Genomic DNA, 23,913 nt, shown 5'->3' on the forward strand with positions numbered 1-23,913 from the left:
CAGTGGGTAAAGTATCTGCCCGCAATGCAGGAGATGCAGGAGACGTGGGTTCAATCCCTGGGTTGGGAAGATCCCCTGGAGGAGGGCATGGCAACTCACGCCAGTATCCTTGCCTGGAGAATCCCATGGACAGAGGAGCCTGGCAGGCTACAGTCTGGGCTATAGTCACAGAGATTCCGATAAAACTGAAGCGACTCTTGCATGCATGCATGCAGCAAGGTGGAAAAGCCAGAATCTGTAGCATTTGCTGATTTCTGTGCTATACATATTCCCAATAGGGCTGATTTCTAGTTACTACCGTGATATTACTGAACACAGAGTCTGGAAGAGAAACGCAATCAGCAAGAAGGTTCTCGGGGCAGGCTCCAGCACACCATTGATTGTTTTCTCCCAGCATTCGTGATCAATGAAGAAACCAGGTAGAGCTGAAAAACAAGGCTTAGAAAAAGAGCAATTTGCAATATGGTACAATCAATATGGTAATGTTTGTATACATTTTTAAATTACATGAAATGATATAATGCATGTACATGTGTTAAAGAATAGAACATGGATGAGAAGAAAACAGATTTAGGGACAGTGTTCCCCTTTGGAAAGAGAATGGGAGGATTAGGGCTAGAAAGAGATGCAAAAAAGCTTCAATGTCTCTGATTCTATTTCTTACATTAAAAGATTGGAAGCTAACATGTTAGAATCTTAATATTGATTCCTTTTGAATCAATATTCAAAAGCGGGGGATTGTAATAATATACTCCAGTCTCTTGTTTATTTGAACTATCTCATTAAAATAAATGGGGCTTCCCAAGTGGCACTAGTGGTAAAGAACCCGCCTGGCAATGCAGGAGACATAAGAGATGCAGGTTGGATTCCTAGGTTGAGAAGATCACCTGGATGAGGGCATGGCAACCCACTCCAGTATTCTTGCCTGGAGAATCCCACGGACAGAGAAGCCTTGTGGGCTATGGTCCATAGGGTCACAAGGAGTTGAACACGACTAAGTGACTTAGCATGCTCACACACACGTTAAAATATATACAGAATATAAAGCATGGATCATGGTTGTGTAAAAACAAAAACTTTACCTTGAAAGGCCTAGGAATAAGACACTCCAAAAGGTTTCTGGTACAATGAATTCAAGATCATCCCTGGTCTATTTTCCTTTATATACACATTTTTTATTATGTGCCACTTTTGCAATGGCAGAAAATGACTAAAATTGTGAGTGTGGGACCAGATGACAGCCCTGGGTCCTTCCCTGATGACACTGCTATCTGATGGGTCTCAGCGCATCTCAGTGTTGTTAGACAAGTCTCCATCCAGAGGCACTGTGACCTAGACTGGGAGTGGGTGGGTGGGTTTCTGTCTAGCCTTTCCCTGGAGAAAAGATCCATCCAACTACTGTTTCAGGCAGCTACTCCAGGGCAGGGCAGATGGTTTCCAGAAATGAAAAGAGACCACCTTGAACTCCCTGTGGGAACTCCCTCTGGGTAGTCACAGAGGGGAAGGTGGCAGAGAGAGAGTTGCATCAGCATCAGCTTGTATGGGCAGACTGTACAAGCTCTGGAGTCTCACAGACCTGGGTAAATCTCAGCTCTGCTACTTACTAGCTGGGTGACTTAGGAAGTGGCTTGGTGTTTGTTTATTTATTTATAAAATGAGTACTGTAGTGGGTTGCGTTCTAGCGCAAAACATTTGTACTATATCCTCCCTTCTTGGTGGAGGATTGTACTTGTACGTGCCATTAGGGTCATAGGTCATAAGGTCATTAATGGCCATGTGACCTATAGTGTTTCTCCCTGCCCTTTGAACTCATGAGTGGTCGTTATGTCACTTACTTGGGCCAATAAGTTCTAAGAGTGAGCTCATGCCCCGGATCTCTCTTTCACCTCTACCATGACCCCAGCAATGCCCAATGTAGGGCTGCACCATTAGCCTGGATCCCAGAATAAATATGACAAGGGTCAGAGTTGCAGCCAACTTGTGAAGGGCATGTGGCATGAGTGAGAAATAGATTCCATAAGGCGCAGAATTCTGAAAGGTCATCCATTGTTTCAATACAGCCTAGTTTTCGTTCTGGCTGAGACAAGAGTCCTCACGTGTTTGAGGACAGTACAAGATAACACATGTGAAGTGTTTAGCCACCACCAGCTGGAACACAGGGATGTAGTGGTCTCCACAGGAGAGGTTATGTTGCAGTGAAAAAACAATCCACCAGTCTCAGTGCCCAAACACAGCACATGTTAATTTCTCACTCGTTTTATATGTCTAATGAGGTCCCTGTTCTTTGTAATCATGCATGGACTCTGGCTTATAGAGGCTTTATCTTGACATTTACTTTTCCAAGGCCCTAAGTCAGGAGGAGAATAAGAGAACTTAACCTCCAACAGAAAACAAACAAAATGTTCATCACCAGGAGGGTACATTATACAGTGTAGCTGTATAACGGAATACTATACAACAGTGAAAAATGAACAAACCACATATATAAAAAATTGAGTGAAGCTCAGAAACAATGGTGAGCAGAAGAAACCAGGTAGAAAAACATTCATGTTCTATGATTCTATTTACAGAAAGACCCCCACTCCCACCAGCAAAATTACAGTGTTAGAAGTCGAGGTGAATGTTATCTGCTGGGCAGAGAGTGGGTGATGAGACAGACCTCGTGAGGACAGCTGTGGTCTTTTTTCCTGATGTAGGTGACAGCAATTACACAATTACATCTTCTCAGAAGGGTTCTCTCCACTCTATAAAATAGACCCCCATCCACCTCCATCTCTGCACCCCACTTTCACTTCTCACTCATCGTGACGTCCATGCTATATATGTATATTGTCTTGCTGATCTTGCTCCACTAATAGATCAACCCCATAAGAGCAGAGAGTTTGGTCTGTTCTGTTCTCATTACCACTGTGCTGGAAACATGCCCTCACATAGTAGATGGTCAACAAACATTCATCACAAATGAAACAATAAGGAGGAGGCCATAGAGAGAGAGAGAGGATGGAGTCACGAGGACAGACAGGCAGTAGGATGCGGAACTCAGCTTTGTGCCAAGAAACAGAGATGCCTCCAGATATGAGAGAGGAAGCAATGGATGGTGTCAGGTTGAGCAGGGTTGGGGTGGGAGTGAGCAGGATGTTGAGGCAGGAGCCTTGGTGCTGGTGTGGGAGGGCTTCAGAATGGAGGAGACAGTTCTCAGGAACCCCGAGGGAGTCAGAGGAGACTTCACGGGGGTGCAAGTAGCTGAAACTGAGCCTTGAGGCCCAGCAAGGTTCAAGACCATAAACTCCCAGGTCCCCAGCCTGCGTCAGAGGCTGATGAAAGGGGTAGATCACTGTGTTGGGCCAGGTCAAGCCCCTATTCCTGGTAAGCCAGGGTATCCCAGAAGATGGGGTGGATGTTTCAGCACTCACAGATGGGGTGAGGGGTCTTTCCAAGTTCAGAGAAGTGAGGCTCAGCCTGATGATAACAACGAACATTCCAGAGCACCTGTGAGGCCAGGCCCCTACTAAGCATGGACTGGCCACACTAGCCCTGTGATCACATCCAATAAACAGGTGAGGTTGTGCTTGCCCAGGGCTACCTCACCGTTAGGGCTTGAACCCAGTCTGTCTGTCTTCCAGTGTCTGAGGTCACAGCCACTTTCCGTACTGAGTTAGAGAGGGGAGAGGGGAATGGACACAGAGTGGGACTCCGGTTTTAGATTCAAGGGACTAGAGCAGCCCAGGCTGGTGGGTAAGAGAAGGTGTGAATATCAGCCTCTTTCACTTCCCTGGTGGCTCAAATGGTAAAGTGTCTGCCTGCAATGTGGGAGACCTGGGTTCGATCCCTGGGTCGGGAAGATCCCCTAGAGGAGAAAATGGCAACCCACTCCAGTATCCTTGCCTGGGAAATCCCATGGACCGAGGAGTCTGGTAGGCTACAGTCCATGGGGTCGCAAAGAGTCGGACAAGACTGAGTGACTTTACTTTCACTTTTTACATCCACAGGGTCCCTGCATTTCCCTGGTCCTTGCACTAAATCTGCATACCTGTGCTAAGAGGTGGGCGTGGTTGAGGAAGCTGAGGTAGGGGACCTGCCCTGAGTCGCTCAGCATCCAGGGGATGTTGGCAGAGCCCCAAGCCCCTCCTGGGTCCTGCCCTTTCAATTATGCCCTGCAGGGTGCTTGTGGGGGTGGGGAGGAACTTTATTCTGGGTGTTTCTAAGGAATAAAACCCCAGCTCTAGCTTCAGAAACTCCCTCTCACTCCCCAGCCAGAAACCTCAGGGGGCTTCCACCTTCTCCAGCCTTTCCCATAACCCCAGCCTCCTGCCTTAGCCCCTTCTGGACTCTTCTGCCTCCACTGCAGTTTGGGGAATGCTTGGAGTCCCCCTCCTCCAGCCCCCAACAGTTGAGAGGAGGAGAGCATCACAAAATTGCAGGGGTTCGAGAGACCAGCTGCACCCCAACCTGGGTTTTGGCCTCCTATTTCGGGCCAAGGGCCCCTTCAGCCCTGGTACCCGTCGGGGGCAGTCTGCACCTTTCCATCTGTCCCTTTCAAAGAGGTGTTGCTGAACACCTAAGAAGACCTGCTGGTGTCTGTGCGGTTGGGCAGAAGTGGATCCATTTACCCGCCCCCAGCACCTCTGAAGGTCCTCCTCTCTTCTAAGCTCTCCACCCACCAGGAGTACCTGGGCACGCAAAAAAAAAAAAAAAAGTGAAGTCGCTCGGTCGTGTCCGACTCTTTGCGACCCCATGGACTATAGAACGCCAGGCTCCTCCGTCCATGGGATTTTCCAGGCAAGAGTACTGGAGTGGGTTGCCATTTCCTTCTCCAGGGGATCTTCCCGACCCAGGGATTGAACCCGGGGCTCCCGCATAGCAGGCAGGCGCTTTATCGTCTGAGCCACCGGGCACGCAAAGTGGCCCCCAAATGCTCAGCTGCCCAGTGCCTCCCGCCAGCTGGTCAACTCCTTCCTCCCTCGCCCGCTGGCATACCCAGGAACCAAAGGTGTCCATCCGCGAGGCTGAGAGCGCAGGGGGCAGCTTCTGCCGGGGGGCGCGGCTCCACCTGCAGGGTGCTGGGCGGCGGGCGCGCGGCGGGAGGCGCGGGCCGCGGGGGCGGAGGAGCGGGCGGCGCGAGGGAGGGGCCTGCGACAGCGGCGGCGGCGGCGGCGGCGGCGGCGGCCCCAGTCCGCGCAGCCCGGCTCGGCCCCGGCTCGGTCGGCGCAGCGCCGCGCGCGTCCCCTCCCGCCGCCGCCGCCGCCGCAGCCAGGCGCACCGGCACCCAGCCGCCGCCGCCGCCGCCGGGGCGCACGGACGCAGCGCGCACCGCCGGCCGGGATGCGCGCCCGGGACCCGGCCCGTCCCCACCCGCGGCCGCCGCCCGCCCTCCGCGCTCAAGCCTGACCGCGGCGCCCGCCTCGGCCGCCCTCGCCCGTTCCCCGGCCGCCCCCTGGTCGCGCGATGCCCGCCCTCCGGGGCCCCGGCGGCCCGCGCCCTTGCTAGGCTGCGGCGGCATGGCCCGCGCGCCCGGCGCGACCTCTGCGGATTGCATCGGTGTGCGGCGGCGGGGCATGCCCAGGGCACCGGGCACGGCCTTCAATGGGCGAGGACACGGACACGCGGAAAATTAACCACAGCTTCCTGCGGGACCACAGCTATGTGACTGAAGGTAACGTACGTGTTGTCTGAGGCCCCTTCCGGCCGGCCGCGGCGTGGGGATGCCGTCGCACCGAATGCCCTCCGAAGGTTTGGACCGCGCGCTGTGTGTCGTGTCCCCCCACCCCACCCTACCCCACCCCCGCCCGGGTCCGGGAGGGAGGGAGCCGGAGGGCGTCGGTCTCCTGCTGCTCCGTAGCCGGACAGGGCAGCGCCCTCCTCCGCGCCGCCCTCCGGCGGGCAGCTTTCCGCCTCCAGGCCTGGTGGCACCCTGAATCGTCCCCGGCCCTCATTTTTTGTAAAGGCCACCTCTGCGGCTACTCTGGTGAAGACATCCCAGGCGAATTTAGTGGCTTAAAATCCTGGGTTTGCCCTTTCATCCCAGTCCAGAGCCCGGCAGAATTTTCTAGGCTGCCCACTCCCCGGAGACTAAGAGCGACCCAGGAGGAGAAAAAAAAATATTCCGTGGCCAGATTGCCCCAGAGGCTCGAGGTTTTCGGCCCCTCCCTGTGGGCAGAAGCAAGGTCCCTTAGCGGGGTGAGAGAAGGTGGCAGGTTTGGGGTGGATCTTTCCTTCCTGGTGAATAAAATGAGACAGGAACAGCTGACCCTACACTGGTGAACCCCAAAGTGGAACCTGCTACCCCAAACAGGCCCTGCATTGGAAATGCCCCAAATTGGCCTTACTCCCCATTCCGAGGCTGGTGGGATCTAGAGGGTCAGCGACCCCTTCTTATAAGCCAGTAGCAACTTCAAGTGTACCCCGGCTCCACCCTGCCCAGGGAACGGTGGGGAAGCTCTCAGGCCTTAGCCAGGCGCCCGCGGATTGGAGCCTCCATTGCGGACGGGGAAGGGCCGGCCGCGCGGGGTGTCGGCATGCATTGGTGGGGACCCCTTGTGCCCGGAGACCTTCCCGGGTTAAGGGGCTTGACTGCGTCTTCCCTAGGGGCTGCCGGACTGGCTGCAGAGGTGTTGGTGGGTTTTAGCAAGAGGTCCCCTGGTGGGTGCTTCCGTGGGAGGAGCCCAGGGCTTTGCGTGCCGCGGGGTTGGGGCGCGTGAGAACCCGGGTCAGGAACCCGTGTGGGCTCCGAGCGGTCGTGACTCGACTCCGGGCGCTGTCCAGCCAGCGCTGATGCCAGGCTCCGCCGGAAATGAGGCCGAGGAGCCCGTCGGAACTCTGCGGAGGCCTGGAGAGCCCCGGATCAGCGCGGGGTGGGCTCCCAGGCGTCCGACCCCGGGATTCTGAGGCTGGATGTGTGACCTGGGCGGAGTATAGGGTGGAGAGTGGCGCTCCCCGCTCCCCGGAGGAGAAGCGCTGAGTCACGCTTTGCTGATAGGTGTGTGTAGGGAGAGGGGGCAGGGCTGCTCGGGCTAGCTGAGGGCTCTACCTCAAGTTAGGGGTTTCCTGGGGAAGCGGGGGTCCAGGGCATCTGAAAAGGGTCCTTTGTCGCCGGTCTTGGAGAGGCCGAGGAAGGATCAGTGTGTTTCCTGGGTGTTCTTTTTGCTGGCAGCCTGCTGAGAGGCAGAGGTGAAAGGCTGCTGAGTTGCTGGCAGGTCCCCCAGTGGTCTGGCTGGAGCCAGGAGAGGGGATCTTGGCAGGTCATCCTGATCTGGCTTTCTGGAAGAAGCCTCTCCTTTCTCATCTGTGCATGGAGGATGCTGGAACAAGGCGCTGGTCTGTGTGACTTAAAGTAAAAAGCACTGCCTGACTCATGGTGGACATTGGCAAACCCTAATTCCTTCTTTATCCTGTCTCTCCCTGTTTTTCTCATGAATTCACCAGCTCTTAGAAGGGAGGAACAAGGGAGACGTGCATAGTTATCAGAGTAGGAGGTGATGATTGTTAATTCTTCATTCATGCAACAAATATTTACCGACCATCTACTAGTGCTTTAGCCCTGGGAACTGGACACAGGTCCTGCCCCCAGGCAGCCTGTATTCTAGAAGGGAGCCCCATTATGTGGACAAATCTCTTTCCCCATCTGTGAAATGGGAGTGAATAATACCACTCTGTCTACAAGTTTTAGGGTTTATGTGGGGGTTAGGTGAGATGGTGGGCTTCCCTGGTGGCTCAGATGGTAAAAAAAATCCACCTGCAATGTGGGAGACCTGAGTTTGATCCCTGGGTTAGGAAGATCCCCTGGATGAGGGCATGGCAACCCACTCCAGTGTTCTTGCCTAGAGAATCCCCATGGACAGAGGGGCCTGGCAGGTTACAGTCTGTGGGGTTGCAAAGAGTTGGACACAACTGAGTGACTAAGCACAGCACAGCACAGGTGAGATGGTGGATGAAGGTCTGACCCCAGAACTACAAATTGTGAACTAGCAGCCTACGTGTGTGGAGAACCCATTATGTGTTGAGGCCTCACAGGAGTTCCGCATACCGCACATGCCCATTTCATAGATGAAGAAACTGAGGCTTAGCCTTTGTCCACATCCCAGACTGAGTGCCACTGTGTGCAGGGGATAGGGCTCTGATCCTAGAAGTGCAGCAAGAAACAGGATTCAGAGTTCCTGCCCTCAGAGAACAGGGTCTAGCCAAGAAAGCAGTAACAATAAGTATTAGAATTATATGAGATTTCTGGCCACCCTGCATGGAAACAGACCTTCCTGCTATTGCATCTTGCCCATATTTTGTGCTCAGAGCACAGAGTAGGTCACGGATTTGGGTGTCAGACAGCACTCGTGCATGCTCGGCTGAGTCCCTGTTGACTCTTTGTGACCCCATGGACTGTTGCCTGCCAGGCTCTTCTGTCCACGAGGATTCTCCAGGCAAGAATACTGGAGTGGGTTGCCATACCCTCCTTCAGGAAACCTTCCTGACCCAGGGATCGAACCCATGTCTCCTGTGGCTCTTGCATTGCAAGCGGATTCTTTCACCACTTGAGCCACCAGGGAAGCCTCCGATGTCAGACAGACTTGCGTTCAAGTCCTACTTCTGAATCTTCATGCGCTGTGCAACAGGCACAAGTTACTAAACCTTTCTGAGCTTCACTTCCCCCTCTAAACAGAGAAGTCATAATGACTTGTCTTAAAGAATTATTGGGGATATCGGTGGTTATGCTAATATAGACAGCATCTGGCACAGTGCTTTTGGCCTATTGGAAGCATTTTATACATGGTACTGTTAGAATTTAAAAGTCTTGTTCCTGGAGGAGCTTCACAAGCAAATAATGGATGCTGGGAGTTTGTAAAAGTGCCAAGTGTACAAATCCCTGTTCCAGCTGGTCATTTGGCCGCAAACACACACAACACCCCAGTGACTGTGATCTACTTCCTGTTCCTTAAGCAGGGCATTTTTTCCTTTCTCTCAAGGTATTTGCACTGGCTGTGTCCACTACCTGGAACACCCACCTCCTGCTCTTCCTTCTCATCCTTCAGGTCTTGAGTTAAATGTCATCTTCTCCAGTGGGAGCCCAGTTCCTCAGTTTCCTCTTGTAAAATCCCAAATACCTTGGGAAGAGTTTCGGTTTTGTTAGTCATTCATTAACACCTTGTGGTCACTAGCCATGGGCATGTGTCACCGTGGAGCACAGAGGACTTTGCGGAATGGATGTGTGTTGGGGGAGAGCAGTACCGTTAAGGTTCTCAGGACAGTGGAAGGACCTGAGCCCTAGAGAAAGGGGTCCCAGGGATCAGAGAATGCCAAGGTGTCTCTGTTTAGACTTTTCTCAAGAGCCAAATATGACTTTAAGAAGGACTCTTCCTGGCTATGTTCTCTTGCTGCAGTCCTAGAACTCAGGTTTTCATTTGTTTGATTAGTCTTGAAGTCATGTCCAGCTCTTTTTACGACCCTGTAGACTGTAGCCTGCCAGGCTCCTGTGTCCATGGGATTTCCCAGGAAAGAATACTGGAGTGGGTTGCCATTTCCTTCTTCAGGGGATCTTCCTGACTCAGGGACTGAACCCAAGTCTCCTGCATTAGCAGTTGGATTCTTTATCACTGAGCCCCCAGGGAAACCCAGACTCAGCTTTAGCATGAGTTAAATAGACATTTCTAGGCTAGGCTAGACTGAATCTAGGAAATACGTTCATCCTCTTTCATGCAGTAGCATTTACCAAACACATCCTTTTCTGCATCTGGCTCTGCTCAGGCAGGGATGAACCAGGGTACTTCCATTCTCCCTTGCAGTGACTGGTTCGAAAATGAACATGGAAGTCCTTTCTGGAGGTTGAGTGGAGAGTAGAGAGAGCTGCAGGAAGCTGGTCCCTTTCTTGTGATGGAACACGGAAGCGCCCCGCCCCCCCCCCCCCCCCCAGCAGCTGCCTTGAGACCATGGTGGAAGCCAGTCTTAAGACAACAACACAGTTGCTGTCAGAGTAGACAGTGAGTGAGATGTTGGTGACTCCTGGATTAACCAGGCCTAAAGTTCACCCTACCTCTGGGCTTCCAGTTCCATAAGCTGCTATATTTACTCATTGCTTCAAACTTGAAGCCAAGTCTGTTTCTTGCAGCCAGCAGCACCCCTACTCATACAGCCTTTACTGATTGTCGAGAAAACGGAAAAGCTGCCCTGTCACTCACGACCAAAACACAAGATACTTAAAGCCAGGAGGTAGCTGTTTGTGTGTGTGTGTGTGTGTGTGTGTGTGTGTGTGTGTGTGTGTGTGTGTGTGTGTGTGTGTGTGTGTGTTCTGTTTTGGAAATCCTCTTTGGTCTCTTTCACGCACTCAAGTCAAAGTTGCAGAGTTCTGATTTCCCCTCCTGGTACTTCCAGCCACATGAGGGATCCCAAGGTCTGCTGTCAGGAGACCTAGGTTCCTGGTGGGGTCTGGAGACCTGCATTCCTGGTGAGGTCTGCTCTGGGTCTGTAATCTTGGGCGGGAGCCTTAGTTTCTCTTCCAGGTTTTTCAGCAGGTCACTTGAAGTGAGGGATGTGCAAGTGTTTGATGTTGCACCTTCTCTGTGGACTCCCCACCATGCTTTGTGAATGGAATACATTCGGTGGACTCATGGCATTAAATGGCTTGGTGCATGTGATCATGCCCAGCCCAGGGCCTGGGGCACAGTCAGGACTTAGTAGATATTGTCCATGAATAACAATGTCTGTTCTTTAGGAGCTGGAGTCAGACTAGCTCTTAGCTGCATATTCCCTGATGGTTCAGATGGTAAAGACTCTGCCTGCCATGTGGGAGATGGAGTTTGATCCCTGGGTTGGGAAGAACCCTGGAGAAGGGGATGGCAGTCCACTCCAGTATTCTTGCCTGGAGAATTCCGTGGACAGACGGGCTCTGTAGTACATGGGGTTGCAAAGAGTAGGACACGACTGAATGACTAATACACCCAGAGCCCACAGAAATATCAGACTGGCTGACCCAACTTCATCTCTAGCCTTAGGGAAATTGAGCTCAGAGGGGAGGTTATGTCTGACAGTGACCTGAGCCAGCCCAGAGGGAAAGCGGGAGAGCCGGCCTTTGATTTTTGAAATCTTGGTTCCTTTTGCTTCCACTTAGAACTGTCCCTTTCATAAGCTTTCCTGGGGTTTCATGAGCTGACGTTGTTTCCACTTCTGGCATGGGGGCAGGGTGGGAGGCTGAAATGGGACACCGGGGGCTGTCCCCTGTAAAGTCACATCACCTCTCTGAGCTGCAGTTTCCCTGTACTGCTTCCTGCCCTGGGATTCCACAAGGCCTCATGGACTCCCAACAGTCCACTCTGGGCAGAGGCTATTATTGTTATCAGTTTCCTCAAACTGTCGTGGAGGCCAGCCCTCACTTAAAGGTTGGTGCAGTCACGAAGTAGATAGAGGTTTTCTCATTTTCTTTCTGCAAGAGGCAATCAAATGCTAATACAATGCTTCCACATCATCTCCTGGTTGTTTTTACCTGCTGCAGCTTTTGGTCTTTATCTTTAAAGTCAGCATAGCTAACGGATGTTTTGCTGAGAGGTGTTTTAGGTCTTGAGACCTGAAGCATGGCTGTGTGAAAGGCTGGTGCTTAATAGGAAGGATTATAAAGTAACAATGCAGATAAAGAGAAAAGAATGGCCTCTAGATGAACATTGTTAGCCACTTGCCATAGCTCCTTCCCATCTTTTGCAAATGCCCATGTCTGTTTTTAATAAAAGCTTTCCATATAAACCATTTTGAAGGGTACTTTTCTCATTAAGCATGAGGTTATAAGAATTTTCCAGTCCCTTTGCTGAAGGGCTGGTTTTCTGGGCATGCAATCCAGGTAGGCCCCATGCTCACATGCTCAGAAGGACCAAGAACCTCGTTCTTGGTTTAATTCTCCACTGTCCCCACCTTGAAATCTTTAATAATTGTGTCCTTAAACCTGTGTTTTGTGAGTTACCTTTGATAGGATAGTGGAGCATGACGGTGAACAGAAGTGACATGTGCAACAAGCGACTCCACTGTTCCTTAAGCGGCTTCCATATCACACTTACCTGGGGTCACTTGGAATATCACTGAGCTTCTGAGCATCCTGGAGCCACCAGAATTCTGTGAGTCAGCACCAGTCAGCATGTCCGTGATGGTGTAAATAGAGGCACTGATAGCCTGGAGAGGCCATGCTTTCTTTTTGAACCAGAAAACTTGTTTTGAATGCTGGAAGGAGGCAGTGGCATTCTAAGAAGCACATGGACCAAGGAACCCTAACATAACCTTTGTTACTCGTGAGAACATCCCTGGTCTAGCTAGTCATTACTGCTGAAAATGATGGCATCAAAAGAAAGGGAAAGGCGGACCATAGTTCCTGTTCCCATCAACCCTCATTCATCACTGAGAGTGGAGATATGTGTCTAAAACCCTCAAGCGTCAAAGAGTGAAATAAAAACGTGCAGTGTTCTTACTGCTCTTATACGAACAAGCTATGTATACCTGCAGGAGCTCCCAGATACAAATTGTGTAATTCAGTGATTCTGCATTCTAGTTCAGTGCTCTTCCATTTGCATTTAAAGCTGTAGTTACACAATACACTGGCCGATAAAATCCATGTTAATAATTTAAACTTTTTTTTTTCAACTGTCATTAAATAGCAAATAACTAGGACCAGTCATGGGTAAAAATGGAAAGCTTTATATTTTTGTACCTTTAGTGATACTTCTCCCTGCTCTTTATCCTCTGCATTTTCACTTTGCGCTAGACCCCACAAATGCAATATGCTCAGACACTCAGTCATGTCCGATTCTGCAAGCCCATGAAATGTAGTCCACTCGCCAGGCTCCTCTGTCCATGGAGTTTTCCAGGCAAGAATACTGGAGTGGGTTGCCAAAATCCAGAAGATCTTCCTGACACAGGGATCAAACCTATGTTTCCCGCATTTGCAGGTGGATTCTTTACCACTGCGCCAAAGGGGAAAATCTCAAAGGATCAATTATTCGATACCCTATGAGTTATTGTCGTTTAGTCGTAAGTCATGTGTGACTCTTTGCAACCCCATGAACTGTAGCCCCCCAGGCTCCTCTGCAAATAGTCCTATTGTGCTGTAGTGAGGAGGGCAGAATCCTTGACCCCACTTCCCTTGGCTTTTATGATTGGTGGAACTGGTGAGAGCCTGTCACTCATCGGACCATTTTTCTCTGCTGGGCGGAGCTATAGTATTAAGGTCTCTGCTCCAACAAGAAGCCTGTTTCCCTCATTTCAGAGACCAGCCTTTAGATCTGTCTCTCCCCGCAGGCCCAGGAGGTGGGGCAGTGGAGTGGGGGTCCCTAGCTCATTCCCCCCTGCCCCCGAATTTACCATTAAGAAAGATATGTTTTTCCCTTTGGTCCATCTTCCTTGTGTGTTTTCAGGGATGAGGGGTGTGTAACAGGTTCCCTCAGCCCTGCCTCCAAATACCATCATTTTATTGGCTGCACACTCTTCCCCTGAGAGATGTCATAGTTCAACTCATCACCTCCGACTGCTGGATAATTAGGCTGCCTATTTTCCTTTATAACTAACACTGAGGGAAAGAATGCTATGTTTGTAAGAAGACACCCTATTCCCATTCTTCCCCCTGAAATAATTTTGAAATAATTTTGAAATAATAAATCTGAAATAATTTTGCTCAGAGAGAATCCTGCACGTGCAACTTTATGTAGAAATTATGAATGTGCTTAATGTTCTTGACACCCACTGCCCAATTATTCTCCAGAAAGTTTCTCTATTTTATCTCATGCTGATCAGCATTGGGTATTCTAATTTATTTGACCTTTGCAGATATCATAGATGAAAAAAATACTTGTTTTAATGCATGTCTGAATGCCAATGAGGTTGAACACTTTTCCCCTTGTGTTCAACAACCGGTATTTACTGATCCTCTTACATGCCAGAGGGAGGTGAGATGCCAGATGTACAACATTGAAGAACAAGGTCATTCACCCATTTGTTCATTCAACAAAATATTTCTGGAGCGCCCACTATGCACTAGGCACAGAAGATACCCATATCTCTGGGCAGGGAGAGTGAGGTGGGGGCGAAAGGAACAAAGAAAGAGAGCTGAGGCCAGAGCACCAACATCTAAGGGACAGAGAATGAGAATTCTTGTTGTCCACCCAGCTAGAAGATAAAACAAGAAGGCTCTGGAGTCACAGACCCAGGAGAATCCTGGAAGGGAAGGGAGAGAGAGGGCTGGCAGGAAGAAGGGTGGATCAGCCAGCTTTGAACACTGCCAAGTGGTCAGAACAGTATCAGTAAGCATCACTCAGGTGCTCACACACACCTGGCACCTGGTCTTCTTGGGCTCAATTTGGTGACGACATATTTCCATGAGACTCTATGCTCTGCACCCCTAGTTCTCCCCGTTGGCTTGCAGAATAGTTTGCTTTCCACTAGCCCCATGGTGCCCTAGGGAGTCCTGTTACTTAGCACAGTTAGCCCTCATGCAGAGTTACTCACCTGGTCTTCATCATTAAACAATAATGAAACAAACATAATAGCTATTATTGTTGTTCAGTTGCTAAGTCAGACTCTTTGTGACCCTGTGGGCTGCAGCACACCAGACTACTCTCCTCCACTATCTCCCAGAGCTTGCTCAAATTCATGTATATTGAGTTGGTGATGTTGCCTCACCATCTCATCCTCTGCTCCCTCTTCTCCTCCTGTCCTCACTCTTTCCCAGCATCGGGGTCTTTTCCAATGAGTCAGCTCTTCGCATTGGGTGGCCGAAGTACTGGCACTTCAGCCTCAGCAACAGTTCTTCAATGAATATTTAGGGTTGATTTCCTTTAGGATTGACTGGTTTGATCTCCTTACAGTCGAAGGGACTCTCAAGAGTCTTCTCCAGTACCACAATTTGAAAGCGACAATTCTTCAGTGCTCAGCCTTCTTTATGGTCCGACTCTCACATCCATACATGCCTACTGGAAAAACCATAGCTTTGACTACACGGACTTTTGTTGGCAAAGTGATATCTCTGCTTTTTATTACACTGTTTAGATTTGTCATGGCTTTCCTTCCAAGGAGCAAGCATCTTTTAATTTCCTGGCTTCAGTGACCGTCCACCATGATTTTGGAGCCCAAGAAAATAAAGTCTGTCACTGCTTCCACTTTTTTCCTTCTATTTGCCATGATGGGACCAGATGCCATGATCTTAGTTTTTTGAATGCTGAGTTTTAAGCCAGCTTTTTCACTCTCCTCTTTCACCGTCATGAAGAGACTCTTTAGTTCCTCCTTACTTTCTGCCTTTAGAGTGGTATCATCTGCATATCTGAAATTGTTGATATTTCTCCCAGCAATCTTGATTTCAGCTTGTGATTCATCCAGCCAGGCATTTTGCATGATGTAGTCTGCATAAAAGTTAAATCAGCAGGGTGACAATATCTACTTTATCATATTCCTTTCCTTTGAACCAGTCTGTTGTTCCATGTCTGGTTCTAACTGTTGCTTCTTGACCTGCATACAGGTTTCTCAAGAGACAGGTCAGATGGTCTGGTACTCCCATCTCTTTCAGAATTTTCCACAGTTTGTTGTGATCCACACAGTCAAAGCCTTTAGCATAGTCAATGAAGCAGATGTTTTTCTAGAATTCCCTTGCTTTCTCCATGATCCAGTGAATGTTGGCAATTTGATCTCTGCTTCCTCTGCCTCTTCAAAACCCAGCTTGCACAGCTGGCAGTTCTTGGTTCACATACTGCTGAAGCCTAGCTTGAAGGATTTTGAGCCATTATTATGATTGACCATTTACTGAGCACATACTCTATGTCAATTGCAATGCTAAATGCTTCATCTTATTGGATCCCCACAAACCCCAATGTATGTGTGTATGTGTGTGTGTTGTCTGCATTTTACAAAGGAGAAAGGTGAGGCTTGGGCACTTGCCCAGCATCACTTGGTTTGTAAAGAGCCAAGCCGGGGTTTGAATGCTGGCCATCTGCCTGTAGAACCCACTCTCCTGATCTCCGCACTGCTTAGTCAGACTGACAGAGCAGTGACAGGTGGCCCATTCAGCTCTGGTTCTGCACCCAGTTTTGAAGGGTCTCTTGACTTGAACCCAGGACTGCCTGGCACAGTGCTTATGCTGGACATGCAGCTAGAACTGCACCTGTCCCAGGCACGTGGGGGTGAAATTAATCCAGATGGGTCAATGAGAGAAGGGGTCCCCTCCACTGCAGGGTAAGTGGTGGGGGTGATCACAGGTCTGTGAAGAACAGGTGCTTTGGCATCAAAGGGAGCAGCCTTTCCTGGGTCAGGAGTGGTGGTGTATTGAGATACATTCTAGTGCATTCCAAGCACATGTGCAAAGTGACATGTGCTTGTCCCCTGACAGAATCTGGACTTCTCTGCCTGAACCTCAATTGCAGTTGCCAGCCTGCCTGGGGACTAGGACCCACCTGGGACTCCTGTGCTGCCCAGGATGGGCATTGCCCCTTTGAACAGTGGGACCCATTGTCCTTAAGAACCCTGGTCTGAATGGCACATTGAGGCAGAACAAAGGCTGCTCAGAGGCTCCGGCTGCCCCAAGCAGAGATGGGATCTCCAACTGCAGCCGTTGGGCCTCCTCTGGACCAGCCTGGCCTCCTGCATCCTCCTGCCCCCTTGCCCTGCTGAGGTTGCAGCCGTGACCCCAGGGGCTGCTGGGCCTGGGCTCCGCTCCTGGCACAGCTGGGCACCTTTGGCAGGTTCTTCAGCCTCCGATCCAGTTTCCCCCTCCCTGAAGCAGGGGGAGAAGTGCCTGCCACTCGGGCTTTTTGTATTAAGTGCAATCATGTGCATATTGTGCTTACATCTCAGTAAAAGGGAGCTACTTGTACTGTCATTATCAGCTTCTGATTTTCTTTTCACAATTTCAATAAAGTCTTAACAAAACCTTTCAAATATGTACCAAAAGAGAAAATTGTATATCGATTGTTTTTCACCCATCCCCTCATCTTTCAGCTGCTCTCAAGATTTTGCTGTACTTTCTTCATTTACCTTCCCATTCTTTTGGCTTAAGAATTTTTTAAAATATATATTTATTGATTCATTTGGCTGCATTGTGTCTTAGTTGCAGCACACGGAATCTTTTTAGTTGCGGCATGCAAATTTGGTTGCAGCATGGGAGATCTAACTCCCTGACCAGGGGTCAAACCCCTGCCTTGGGAGCGTGGATCCTTAGCCATGGGACCATCAGGGAAATCCCTTGGCTTAAGAATTTTTAAGTGCCGGATTTCTATGGTGGTCCAGTGGTGAAGACTCTGTGCATCCAGGGAGTATGGGTTCAATCCCTGGTCTGGGAAGTTCTGCATGCTGTGTGGTAAGGCCAAAAAAAAAAAAAATTATTTTTTAAAGTGAATTCAAGACTGTTATTCTACCCCTACATCAGCAGGCACCTCTGAAAGGTGAGGGTGTTTTTTTTGCATAACCAAGTATCAGTATCTCACTGAACAAAATGGGTACTAATTCCTTTCAATCTAAATTCTGGTCCATGTTAGTGAATCAGTTCTACTTCAGTGCAGCATAAACAAACATTGATTAATTCTGGCTCATTTTAGCAATGTCTCCAGGTATCTCAAAAATCGTGTTTTTTGTTTTTTTTTTTAATAGTTGGTTGGTTTGACCCAGGTTCTAAAGTCCTGCATCTGCTTGTGGTTATTCTGTCTCCCGAGTCTTTTCTGATGGAGCTCAGTCCTCCACCCTGACTTGCTGAAGACAGTTGTTGCTATTTTGTAAAGAATTACAGTTTAAACCCTGTTGTCCATAATCCCTGGCTGGACCCCAGTATTCTGACAGGACTGGATGCTGATGGGTGGTCGCCTGGGTGGTGGGAATCCCCAGGCATGCCCCTTCTGATTCCAGGATCCCTCCTCACCACTCATCAGCTGAGAGATCCTGGGCAGGTTGTTCAGCAGTGACGCCATCGGCACCAAGAGCTACTCACGTTACAGACCCATGAGCAAAATAAATGGTTTCTGTTTGAAGACATGGGCCAGAATTTAGATCGAAAGGAATTCATGCTCATTTCATTCGGTGAAGACACTGAATTTTGAGACAGTTTGCACAGAGATAAGTGGCTGGAATGGCCATAGATCCCCGAAATTGAGTTCCCAGTCCTGCCCGGCTCCTTCTGAGGCCGCTTGTCCAGCTTCTGTGTCTCCTAGATTCTGTGATTCCCTCTGGACCTTCCAATAACTTCCTTCCTGCTTATGTTAACCTGCGTCAATTTCTGTTCCTTATAACTAAAGAACCTTAGTTCCTAGTCCCAGCCAAGAGGGGTGACTGAGCTCAGATCATAAGATAGGATGGGAACCTGGCCCTTCTGAAACATAGGACCTGGAGTCCTGTCTCATGCAGCATCAGCAGATATGTATCTTAGACGCGCATGCTTCCTCTGTACACAGCTCAACACCTGGTACCCACCTGTACTTCCTAGGTGCTGGGTATTTGTGCATTTGAATGACTGAGTGAACAAATGGCATGTCTTCAAATCCGATCCCAGAGCAGTCCAATTTTTTTTTTCCCCCAAATGCCACTCTTCCCCTGGCCGCACTCTCTGGGTATAGGCAATCTTAGCTTTGCACCATTCCAACATGTACAGATTTCAGCACCACAATTTAGTTCAATAATGCCAGTGCCCCAATCACACAACCCAGATTTCAGCTGCCCCTGAATGGTAACTGTGAGTAACTGCATCAAGAACAAACCTTACCAGTTGCTCTCCAGCCCAAGGATCACTAAGTAAATAACATACAAGCATCGTGATCCGTGACCAAGTCATTTCTTTCAGTGTCTGTCACTGGTTGGTCCCTGTGGGTCTGTGAATTCACACACAGACAGCAAAACATATAGTGATGGTGCCTCCTTATTTCCAGGTGATAAACCCACGTGACATTTTCCAAAAATGGGTAGTCAAAAGAGGGCATTTGGCCCACAAAGATGCTGTTCAGAAAAGAGAGAGAGAGAGAGAGAGAGAGAGAGAGAGAGAGAGAGAGAGAGAGAGAGAGAGAGAGAAAAGTGATAATGCTGGAAGAAGAATTTGGATTGAATGTAAAATGCAGTTATAGAGGAAATCTCCCACTCTGGGAATGCTGAAGTTGCAACCTCTTGAAATTCTGTATAGCCAGGGGAACTAAGTCAAGCTGAACTAATTGGCATAAATGAGGCAAGTGCCTGTGACCAAAAAAAAAAAAAAAAAAGTAAGATGTCTTAGGGGTGGTGACACTGGCAACATATTTCATGTTAAAGGAACTCTTAAAGATATTTCACAACATTGAAGGTGCGGAGAACAGAATCTTGGAAGCTGATCTAAACTTAGAAATGCAGTTCTCCAAGGCAAAGAAAGATGCTTGCCCAGCATCATAAGTTATCCAACAAGCAGAGGGAGCCGGCACTGTTGAAACTAGCCTAGTTACAATTTTTACAAAAAAAAAAAAAAAAAAAAAACAACCAGGAATTCTCAGTGTATATTGTGTTTTACATGACTGGGTACTAAATAAAATACTAGTTTTACTCTTCTACTTCCCTATACATTTATAACCATCAATAAGAGAGTTTTTAAGGTTTTTAAAAAGTTTTTCAAAGATTATGAAACTCTTCTAATTTTTCACCTTGATTATTAAGATCACTTTGAGTGATTTTGGCTTGCATGGTCATTTTAGGGTTCCACACAGTTGTGCAAAGTGGGGTCTCCCTAAGCTCATGCCAGATGGGCAGTGTCTATCCTGTGTGGCCCTTCCACATGTCAAGGGCATGGTGATGGTGAACCATGGGTCGAGAACGGGAGTCAGCATCCTCTTTGTTGCAAGTGGCAACTGGAGAATATTAAATAACTCAAATTGCTCCCTGAAGAAATGGTTAGACAGCTGATGGGTCACTGGGAGAGGGGCGTACGCCTCCTGTCTACAGTGTTCACTGTGCAGACCTCCTAGCCAGCCTGTCTGCTTCAGGAACAATTCATCATGGAATGAACTGACTGAAGGAGTCAAGGGCTGAACAATAGTGGTTCTTACGCCAGCTTTCAGTGTGAAAGGTGATAAAAAAAAAAAAAAAACTGAATATTTTCCCCAAGGAGAGGTAATGCTCTTTATTGAAGCTGTGAAAATACAATCCATCATCATAATGTGCCCCATGTTGTCATACTCTGGGAGCTAAGGTGCATGTATGCTAAGATGCTCCTTGCAAGATTTTAATTTTCTTCCTCTGTTTATCTCATTGCAGAAATGTTTGAAAATGCAGAAAGTAGAATAAAGAGAGGAAAAAAATAATGTCTTTGATTCCATAGCCCTGCAAACGTTGTTCCAATATTGTTGTATTTCTCTCTTACTGCCCCCTGTAGATTGTAGTATAAATACAGTTTTGTTTCTTTTAAAATATTTAACATGCTGGATCATTCCTGTATATTATCATATACTCCAAGTGAATAATTTTTGTGTATATGCATGCTCAGTGGCTTTAGTTTTGTTTGACTTTTTGCAACCCTGTGGATCATATATAGCCTGCCAGGCTTCTCTGTCCATAGGATTCTCCAGGTAAGAATACTGGAGTCGGTTGCCATGCCCTCCTCCAGGGGGTCTTCCCACCAAGTGACGGAACCTGCATCTCCTGCACTGTAGGTGGGTTCTTTACCACTGAGCCACCAGGGAATCCTGAACAAATTTTTAGTGGTTGCCTAACAGTCCATCAAACCAGTCAATCCTAAAGGAAATCAGTCCTGAATATTCATTGGAAGGACTGATGTTGAAGCTGAAGCTCCAATACTTTGGCCACCTGATGTGAAGAACTGACTCATTGGAAAAGACCCTGATGCTGGGAAAGATTGAAGGCGGGAGGAGAAGGGGATGACAGAGAATGAGATGGTTGGATGGCATCACCACTGCGAAGGGCATGAGTCTGAGTAAACTCCAGGAGTTGCTGATAGACGGGAAGCCTGGCACGCTGCAGTCCATGGGGTCGCAAACAGTCAAACGTGACTGAGCAACTGAACTGAATTGAATGACTATCATGCAGATATAGTTATTTATTCAATAACTACCTATGGATTTATCCATCAGACTGAGGTCCATCATCTGCAGTGAGGATGTGGGTGGGGAAGGATGCAGGAAAGAGGAGGAATAGGGTGAGAACCTCTGGAACCAAGGAGATATAAACAGGTGATCATAACACGGAGTGATGGGAGCTAGGGTGTAGCCTGGGAGCAGAGAGGCTGAGGTCAGAGCAGATGAGTAGCTTGCAAGTCCAGCAGGGAAGTAGGGAGTCGGGGAGAAGATGTACCAGGCAGTAAGGATGGTATGGGGAGAAGCTCAGCGGTGAGATGCAGTGAGACTCTTAGGGTTGCTGGACTGGTAACTTTTGGTCCTGGTGCTCCTGGATGGCTATGGCGGATGAACACACCAAACAGGCTGCTGGTGAGACAAGGGGCATGGCCACCTCTCCAGGCAGAGAAGGAAGAGAGAACCAAAACTGACCAGAGGTCTCTGGAAGTTTGGAGAGTGACTTGGGGGAGCGAAGTCCAGATGGGGATGTGAGAACTTTGAAGAGAGGCAAGAAGACCCCAGGAAGATGCCCAGAGTCAGCAGTGGAAGAGGGTGGAGGCAAAAGTCGTGGGAAAGAGAGTTTGTCCAGGCCAGGTTGGAGCAGCAAGCATAGTGGAGAAAGAAGGCTTGAGCCTCCTCTCGTAGTCTTTGGTCAACCCAAGCATGTTCCTAAAAATGGTAGGTGTGGATGACAGTGGTGGAGGGTTGAGAGACCTCCCACTCTTGCACACTTATATCCCAACTTTGGGTGTTTAAAGATGTGATGAGCATCCTTGAAATTTATATCTTTTTCTGTATGTCAGGTTATTCCTGTCTCTGGATATCTGGGAATACAGTTTCTGGGTGAAAATGTAGGAGTGTCTTTAAAGGGCTTGAATAAAGATTTGAATATCATGCCTGCTGAACTAAAAATCAGATTTAGCAAAATTTTGCATGTGGGTGATCTTTAAAAGAGTAAGTCCACATATATAATGCAGCTCTGGAGTAATCTGCAGATTACAGCAAACCCATCAGTCTCTGTCTCTTGCTTTAAAAAAAGAAAAAAAAGATCAATTCACCTCCAGCGCATCGTGACTTATGGCTGTGTTCATTGTCTCTTGATGTGTGTCTGTTGGGTGATGGACTCTGCCTGTGCAGGAGAGGAATCATGCTGTGAACCTTTCTCCATGTGTGCAACTATGTTGTGTTCTTGGTAAAATAATAATGGTGTTGATGATGACGAGGGAAGCTTCCATTTCTTGACTGCTGTGATATCATGAGACGTATGTTCATCATCTCAATAGATCTTTACACCTGCTCTAGGAGGTGGTGGGAATGAAAAAAAAAAAGAAGTGAGAAAAGTGTTAGTAGCTCAGTTGTGTTCTGTCCTTAGGATTCTCCAGGCAAGAATATTGGAGTGGGTTGCCATTCATTTCTCCAGGGGATCTGCCTGACCTAGGAATCAAACCCAAGTCTCCTGGATTGCCGGTGAATTCTTTACCGTCGGAACCACCATGACCCCCTTTTGTATAACAGGAAACGAAGCCCCAGAGAGGTCATACACCTAAAGTCACACAGTGCTCTTATGGTCACAATTGTGTGCATGCACGCGTACTAATTTGCTTCAGTCATGTCCAACCCATTGCGACCCTATGGACCATAGTCCGCCAGACTCCTCTGTCCATAGGATTCTCCAGGCAAGAATACTGGAGTGGGTTGCCATTTCCTCCTCCAGGGGACCTTCCTAGCCTAGGGATCAAACCCATGTCTCTTGTGTCTCCTGCATTGGCAGGTGGGTTCTTTACCACTGGTGCCACCTGAGAAGCCCATGATCACTATTACTACATAACAAACCACTCTAAATTGTGGTGTCTTAAAACAACAGCCATTCTATTATGTCCCCAGAATTCTGTGGGTCAGGAATTTGGGCTAATCTGTTGTACATGGCAACGCTGCATCTCCCTTCTAAACTGGTGGGTAGGCTGATCTGGAGGGCTCCAGATGGTTTTACTCATGTGTTCTGTGTGTGGTGGGGCTGGTTCCCTGGGGACTGTAGAACTGTCCTCTCCAGCATGGTGGTCTCAGGGCACCCAGACTCCTGGAGGAGTGGGGTGGGGAGGGGCTAGCTTTCCCAAGTCAAGTGCCCCAGGAACCAGGTGGGAGACCTGGCTTGCTGACCTGCTCAGGGTCTCACATCACCGTTGTGTGACTTTAGTCAAGTCACAAGCTGGCCCAGGTTGAAGGGGAGTGAAGTTCTACCTTTGGGTTCAGGAAAAGCCAGGTCACACTGTGGAGAACAGATGGGATGGGAGACAGGGTTGGGGCCCCCTTTGAGAAGCGTGGTCTGCTGCAGGTGGCTGGCCAAGCCAAGAGCCGGCCAGAGTGCCTGACCTTGGAGGTGCTGCTCCGCCTTCTGTCTTCCTGACCACTCAGAGGAAGCAGAGGCCTCGCCCCAACACCCTTTCTCTGTTCAATACGAAAAGCATTCCGTACTGTTGCCTAGAGTCTGTGACAATGCGGATGAACCTTGAGGTCATTATGCTAAGTGAAGTCATACCATACCATCTCACTTCAATGTGGAATCTAAAAACGCCAAGCTCAGAGAAACAGAGTCTAGAATGGTGGTTGCCAGAGCTGGGACTGGAGGAAATGGGGAGATGTTGGTCAAAAGGTCCAGGTATATTCCGATAAATTCTGGAGATCTAATATATAATCTATATGTATAGTCTTCCCAGGTGGCACTAGTGATAAAGAACCCACCTGCCAATACAGGACACATAAGAGATGCAGGTTCGATCCCTGGGTCGGGAAGATCCCCTGGAGGAGGGTATGGCAACCCACTCGAGTATTCTTGCTGGAGAACCTGGTGGGCAGAAAAGCCTGGTGGGATACAGTCCATAGAGTCGCAGAGAATCGAACAAGA

General features: G+C 48.9%; 1 protein-coding gene across 2 annotated transcripts in view; it reads left to right on the forward strand.

Annotated features, from left to right (window-relative positions):
- The first annotated feature begins 5,485 nt into the window (after positions 1–5,485).
- PPP2R2C (protein phosphatase 2 regulatory subunit Bgamma) overlaps positions 5,486–23,913 on the forward strand; it is a 163,693-nt gene continuing 145,265 nt past the window's right edge. Inside the window, exon 1 of one of the 2 annotated variants that reach the window (XM_004009985.6) lies at positions 5,486–5,653. In XM_004009985.6, the coding sequence (XP_004010034.3) occupies positions 5,584–5,653 (70 nt within the window). In that variant the 5' untranslated portion in view covers positions 5,486–5,583. Of the gene's footprint in view, positions 5,731–23,913 lie in introns of both variants that reach the window. The other variant, XM_012180329.5, reaches the window with a different exon arrangement.

The sequence above is a fragment of the Ovis aries genome, chromosome 6 (genome assembly GCF_016772045.2).
Source record: "Ovis aries strain OAR_USU_Benz2616 breed Rambouillet chromosome 6, ARS-UI_Ramb_v3.0, whole genome shotgun sequence".
Lineage (NCBI taxonomy): Eukaryota > Metazoa > Chordata > Mammalia > Artiodactyla > Bovidae > Ovis > Ovis aries.